Consider the following 7,440-nt stretch of genomic DNA (forward strand, 5'->3'; position numbering starts at 1 on the left):
AATGTTGTCTGATAGGAGAACACAAACAGGATTAATGCTTTTCACAGGACTCTGTTCAATGGGAATAGCCAAGTCTGATAAGACAGAAACCTAGCACCATTGTAATGAAAATTCAGCTCAGAAAAGCTGAATTGAAATGGTAGAAGTTATAAGGCAAAGCCAATCAAAATCGTTCCAATGCCTCAAGTCAACATAAAAAAGAAAGTCAATCACATATAAATCAGTAAATGTTTATTTACAAAATTCTTAAGTATTAATCTGTTATCAAATATATATACAGATATGTATACAGAGGGGAAAACCCATTATTTTACATTTCCATACTCACATCACTCCATCCCTCAAAATTATAACAGGGATGCACACTGCCTCAGATAGGGATGCTTCACCAGTATTTACACACACACACACACACTATACATTGTACAGTCAAGTATTCCTCAGTGTAGCACTGCACTGTACAGTACATAGAGGCAAGTCTCCCTGTATTAATTTACCCAATATGAGAGATTGGGTACAATGTAATGAGGAGACCAGTCCACTACAGCACTGAGCACTTCAGCATTTCAACTTCAAGTTCTTAATAAATAGGTTTCATATTCTTTTAAGAAACAGCTGAACACTGGTGTCGAACAACACGCAGTACTGGCTTTCTCAAGTATATAAGTAACTAAGGCAACCATTTTAAACATGAGCCCTATGGACAGACTGACGATTAAATACCAACAACTGAACAAGTTGGGGTCGTCAGTGCTTGGTGCAGATGCTGTGGTTTGCCCCTATATCTGAAGGACCAAGTGCATCAGAACCAGCATTCTGTGCTGCTCCGTTGGCAAATGAAGTTGGGACTCCCACTTGGAAGCAACTGATTTGGTGGGAAAGATGTTTGCAGTGCTGCCCTAGCTCCTTTGGTACACTGCTAAGTAAAGATGAGGGAGAGATGTGGTCTTACCTGGGATCAGAATGAAATAACCTTTCCTCCAGTAAAGTTCAGTTGTTAACCCAGCTATTCCTGACAAACTATTAGTACTGTAGCCAAAGTGGGTTAAGTTAAGGAAATGGTCTGAGGTTGACCACCATCCATCAAGTTGGTGTCTGCCTAATACTTTGCAAAAGACAGAGTGAGGACCAACAAACACGGAGAAAGATGTGGCCTGGTTGCCAAGCAGCAGCAGCATGGCTAAAGGTGTTTATGCATGTCTACTGACCAGAGTAATCCTTCACAACTATTTAATGAACATCTCACATGCATGTGGAGGCTTCCCTCTGTTCAGCTGATATCTTTCATCAAGATTTCAGGGCAATCATTGCACTCCTCCACAGTTAAAGCCATATTAATCATTGTAGTGCTAAAGATAGGTCTCTGAGAAACTTGCTCCTACAAGTTTATTACTAGTTGCTCAAGGGAAAATGCTGCTCTTTTTGACTGTATTTTCCCACTTGCAAAGAAGTCCTGCTCACAGCTGGAAACATTGACTTGTCTGGTCAATTTATGTGCTTTGATTTCAACAGCATGTTGATTCCAGTAAACATATTGTATCAATGTGGGGTCAAAGTGGAGGCAGGAGGGTAAGCATAGAAGATGTCTGCTTGCCTGAAATCAACAAGGTCACAAACAATAAATTTAATTTGCATAAAAACTATAAGCAAACATAATCAGCATCATAGAGCAACTAGTTAAATCATTAATATTTTTACGTGAACATGGTGCCCGCAAGCAATCCACTGACTAAAAGGTTTGGATTTGATTCCCCACATGGTGCTAAGCTGCAGGATCAGAGCTGTTCAAGGGAAGCCTCAGATCTTATGAAATAAGAAAATTAAGTCAGGTAGAATTTCTGCATGCAAACGAGTTTTGTGCAGCAACTGGCCACGAAACACCATGATCCCCTCGATATGAAAGAGAAAGCTACAAGTTACAACTGGTATTCTCTACACCTTGTGGCCACTATCAAGCAAAGAGAGAGAACCCTCACTTACTAGGATGGCAAAACTCAGACACAAATAAGCCAGATCAACATGATATCTCTGAAATATCCACCACTTACTACCCATCAACTGCAAAGTGGTCAAGTGAGTATATTAAAGAACGATAAAATGAAAGACATTTTATATTCACTTTTCACAAATACCCAGTTATTATAGGTCACAGGCAGAGTGGTCAGGTGCAAAGGCTAATTTTATGCAGCGACATCAGGTGTCTTTAGTTATGTAGTGAATGGAGCAAGTGGCTCAGGGAAGATAATTAGATATCTAACTACTGAAATTCTTAATGGCTGGAAACCTCTGATCACAATCAGTACTGTCTTAAGTAAGGGAGATAACTCAAAAATTAAGGAACATTAGGAAAAATTAACAGTCAGAAGCACCATGCAATAGAAATGATCAGGAGTGGTGAGAAAGGAGGGAGAAAAGGAGAGATTCCCGTAGCAGAAAGACAGAGACAGTCCTATCCATGTGGGTAGGTTAGTACTTCATGGCTTCTAGTAAAAACCTTTTAAACAGTCAGATATTCCAGGGATTTTCCTTCAAACGTATACATTTTACCGTTGGTACAGAGAGTATCAATTAATACAAAGAACACAAGCCCTGCACTCATTAACTTCAAGAAACCAGGGTATTGTGACCTGAATTATCACCTTTTTCTTTTGCAAAAAAGTTCTGAATCAATGCAAGTGATCTCAAAAGCCGCTCAAAGTTTGCAACTTTTTCCTGAAAATGAATATCAATAACATTTAAATGAATAAAATCAATTTTCCTTTCTGAAATAATTTGAAACCAATAAATAAAATAAACAGTTATAGTAATGAAGTAAGAGCAACTTTTTACAATCCTCAATACTTTTGCCCTCCACTTCAGTCATGCAGATATAGTACTCCTCACTCAGAGGAGTCTGATTCAGTGTCTGATATCAGCCATTGTTTCAACTCTCACAGCTAACATACACCAAACACATATCATAGCACCACAAGATAGATATACTTTTTAAAAAAGGTAAACGTAGATGTAAATGCAAAACAAAAAAATTGGATGTGCAAACTTCTCTGAATTCAAGTCTATGCTACAGTTTGGATAAATAAATGGGATCAGGTTGTATATAAATAGATCGGGAAAAAGATTGGCACTTCTGGTATCCACATCCTGCCAGTCGTCTGACTCCAGTAAGGATCAATTTCTCAAACCAGCTACTTATTGAGGAAATTCTATGCCAGATATCAAAACTCAATCAGAGAGAGGAGTTTAGAGGCAAAGGTGGATTCTCTTCTGCTCGGGGCATGAGGTTTGGCTTTCTTCTGGAGTCCACAGGTTGGCCGTTGGCTTGGCCCGTGTTAGGATAACATGAGTTTTAACTGTTTTCCCTGAATCTGATTCAGTACATTTACTGTGTCTTTTATCAGAGCTTCAAAAATCCCATCTGCCAACTGCATCTTCACACAAAGTTCATCCTCATCATAATTCACCCATTGGGCTTCCTCCTCATGAAGCTCTTGAACCTGCCAGAAAAAACAGAGGAGGTGTTATTGTTTTTATATAAAGATTTATTTGTTACAGCTCTTTCCTCTCGTACCGGGCAGCATCTGCTCTGAAATCACTCAGACTTCAAGCCTCCCACTTTCCTTGTGTCCATTATCACACAAATGGCCATTCCCATACAGCAGTGGAGCTTGGACAGGAGTTCTGGAGGGCTCGCTGTGAGATCAATGGAGAGTCACTAGTTATTCTTGTACAAAACAATACCAAGGCTGGGAAGGTTAAGGACTGGCTACATAAATTAGGTCTGACCTGAATATTTCCAGCATTTTTTACTTTTATTTGATAAACGAGGCCTGCGTTCTCTTGAGTAAAGATGACTAGGGGATGGATCTAAAGAAGTGACTGAGATGATTAAATAATTTGACAGCAAAAGAAGTGAGAAACTAGTTCCTTTGGCAGGGGATGCTAGAAATAGGACATGCCTGAAAAGACTTAGGCTGATTAGGAGTGATGTGAAGAAGCTTTTTGTCACACAAACAATACTAAAATAATCTGGTTTCTGCCAGCCTTAAAAACTATTGTGACTGTTACAGTATTTCAAAACTAGGGTTGAGAGATAAATGGTAGGTTAAGTAACAGTTAGTATATTGATTTCCTAATTATTCCTAAGTTAAGATACAAATCAGCTATGATTAGGAGTACGAGAACAGATTGAAGGATGCTGCTGGCTTAATCCTGTTCCAACCTGGTTTTGAATTTGATTCCAATGCCACATCTCCTCAGGCCAGTGAGGTCAAGCACTAATATTGCCAGTAACATAATAAACGAGTGGAGATGTTTTACTCAGCACGCACAACCAGAAAGGAATACCCACCACAAGGAAAGAGCTGGTGAGTGTAACTGAATTACACTTTTTGACTTTAGGCTGACCCTCTGCCCTGGTGTAGCTGTGGCCTGACGGTATGACTACTTGAGCTGGTGCAGAGCAGAAACTTTCAACCCTTGCCTAATACATGACCAGCCAGAAGTTCTTGATCCAAAGGGGAAAGAAAAGCAATGATTTGATTTTTTGGCATATCAAGCACCCAATTTTAAAAAAAATTGTGCTTGGACGCATGCCTGCCCCCATTTCTTCACGGAAAGATAATTCTCATGAACTGCTGCTGCCTGGGTGTTGAAGGTACTCCCACAGCACTGCAAGCTCAGGGATTCCAGGAGATTAAACATGTAAATATAAAAGGAAAGGTGATATCTGACCAAATCAAGGCAATGGTGTGGCCTGAAGATAACTGTGTTCTTACAGACCTGTTAAACTCATCAATCTGCTGACACATGTTGTGCCGTGACACACAAACACATGGGAAGGACTGGAAAGGTCTGCAAAAGCCGTCTTCTAATTCTTCTATACTTTTGATTTTGAACTCAAATGGGAATAAAGCAATTTTAAAACCCAAGGATTGTTCAGGGATTGCTGGCACTTCACAGTAGCAAGTTCCTTGATATGCACCAAGTGCTACTCTCACAGTTCAAGCAGTATTAGATGGCTTTCAGACAAGCTGCAGCCAAGGGCTGTGTTCAACGGGAGCTTCAGTCAACAATAAGTAGCTAACTAGTAACTGGGCCACAGACAAATACCCTTCAGACAAAAGCTGAGATTTGCTCCCAGGTAGCTGATCAGCTGGGGCTGTATACAAGTGAATTGAGAAATCACCAGATCTCCACAAGTTAAGGATCTGTCTCTGCAGTAAAAAGCCTGAAGAAAACCAGCTTCTTTTCCCTTCAGCACTTGCTGTAAGCTGTGGCTTTTAATTAATAAGTTACAGATTTGTACATGTGTGAACTAGTCACCCTGTGCCTCCTGAAAACTAATGGAGGCATCTGGAGAAGGAAGATCAAGGAACAGCATTCTGATCAGCACAAGGATTATCTCAGGAAAAGCCATCAATAGGTACCATGGAAGTACGTTGCCAGTCTCTCTCTTTATGCAAAACACCCTGTGCACTTTGTCCCTGTCTTCCTGTCTATGTGTAATGAGGAATGTGTGGGAGAGGGGATGTTAAAGAGTTTTAGTTAGTAGTTGTATGCCAGTAGTTCATAATTATTTGCATTTATTTGTAACAAGCTCTAACGCTTGTTAAGCAAAGAAACCTGATCTGTACTTTCTATAAACCTGGGTCCAAAAGACAGGTATATGAGGAATTCAATGTACTTCTAAATTTAAAAAAAAAAATTTTTGTGGCAACTAAGGAACAGTAGGACTTGATTTTCAGAAAACTACTCCAGTGAGGACCCAAGTTTTAAATTCAATCAAAAAGTTGAAGCATTTTTTGGATTATGGAGGATAGCCAGACAGGTAAGCCAAAGACAGATAAAGCCTTTGTCATTTAAAATAATAGAAATTCAGTTGTATGCTGACGTGTTCATAATCATGATGCAATGTTACAATATAAAACTGAACAGTTCCTAAACTGAAGCATTTACCAAAATATGGTCCACCCGATCACGTTTCTTCCTGCCAAATTTCTTCATCTTCTGCCAGTCTGTCTTCTGATATTGCTCTTGGTTGAATCCAAACAACTTCAGAACTTCATTAGAAATGAAGGTCTGTGAATAGAAGCACAGGAGAAATGGCAGCTGTTGCACACACCCTAAATACACAGACAAAACCACCCCCAATCCATTATCCATCCCTAAAACTGCTCAATGAAGACTTTGACTCTTGGATCTTCTGATTCTTCCCCCATTCTGAATGATGGAAAATTGGATGGAATTCAAAGCATGTTCTATTAAACAAAAATCGCTAAATGCTTGAAAACTTAATTATAATTGAAGTGAATATCATCAGTGAGATCCAAAAGCATACACAATACAACTTTAAGGTAGCATGCAGTACTCCCAGATTGAGAGAAGGTTTGACATTTCACCTTGCCTAAGACCTAGACTGAGAAATGATTAATTATTCACTTAACAATTCACTGCATTATGTGGTTCAGCACTTTGCCAACAGCTTCTTCTAAGAGGCATCTGCTCTGTCAAATTCCAAAAATGTTCTGCCTATAATAGACTATAGGCCATAAGGATCGGTGCTGGTCCTCCACTTTTTGTCATTTACATAAGTGATTTGGATGCGAGCATAAGAGGTACAGTTAGTAAGTTTGCAGATGACACCAAAATTGGAGGTGTAGTGGACAGCGGAGAGGGTTACCTCAGATTACAACAGGATCTTGACCAGATGGGTCAATGGGCTGAGAAATGGCAGATGGAGTTTAATTCAGATAAATGCGAGGTGCTTCATTTTGGGAAAGCTAATCATAGCAGGACTTCTACACTTAATGGTAAGGTCATAGGGAGTGTTGCTGAACAAAGAGACCTTGGAGTGCAGGTTCATAACTCCTTGAAAGTGGAGTCGCAGGTAGATAGGATAATGAAGGCATTTGGTATGCTTTCCTTTATTGGTCAGAGTATTGAGTACAGGAGTTGGGAGGTCATATTGCGGCTGTACAGGACATTGGTTAAGCCACTGTTGGAATATTGCGTGCAATTCTGGTCTTCCTATCGGAAAGATGTTGCGAAACTTGAAAGGGTTCAGAAAAGATTTACAAGGATGTTCCCAGGGTTGGAGGATTTGAGCTATAGGGAGGCTGAACAGGCTGGGGCTGTTTTCCCTGGAGCATCGGAGGTTGAGGGGTGACCTTATAGAGGTTTATAAAATCATGGATAGGATAAATGGACAAAGTCATTTCCCTGGGGTCTAAGAGATAAGAACTAGAGGGCATAGGTTTAGGGTGAGAGAGGAATGATGTAAGAGAGACCTAAGGGGCAACGTTTTCACACAGAGGGTGGTACGTGTATGGAATGAGCTGCCAGAGGAAATGGTGGAGGCTGATACAATTGCGACATTTAAGAGGCATTTGAATGGGTATATGAATAGGAAGGGTTTGAAGGGATATGGGCTGGGTGCTGGCA

General features: G+C 40.1%; 1 protein-coding gene across 6 annotated transcripts in view; it reads right to left on the reverse strand.

Annotated features, from left to right (window-relative positions):
* Positions 1-237: 237 nt before the first annotated feature.
* cep350 (centrosomal protein 350) overlaps positions 238-7,440 on the reverse strand; it is a 136,304-nt gene continuing 129,101 nt past the window's right edge. For all 6 annotated transcript variants that reach the window (XM_043699941.1, XM_043699940.1, XM_043699942.1 and 3 more), the window contains 2 exons: positions 5,956-6,078; positions 238-3,494 (listed from right to left, as the gene is read on the reverse strand). In XM_043699941.1, the coding sequence (XP_043555876.1) occupies positions 3,330-3,494; positions 5,956-6,078 (288 nt within the window). In that variant the 3' untranslated portion in view covers positions 238-3,329. The remainder of the gene's footprint in view (positions 3,495-5,955; positions 6,079-7,440) is intronic.

This window comes from Chiloscyllium plagiosum, chromosome 11 (assembly GCF_004010195.1).
Source record: "Chiloscyllium plagiosum isolate BGI_BamShark_2017 chromosome 11, ASM401019v2, whole genome shotgun sequence".
Lineage (NCBI taxonomy): Eukaryota > Metazoa > Chordata > Chondrichthyes > Orectolobiformes > Hemiscylliidae > Chiloscyllium > Chiloscyllium plagiosum.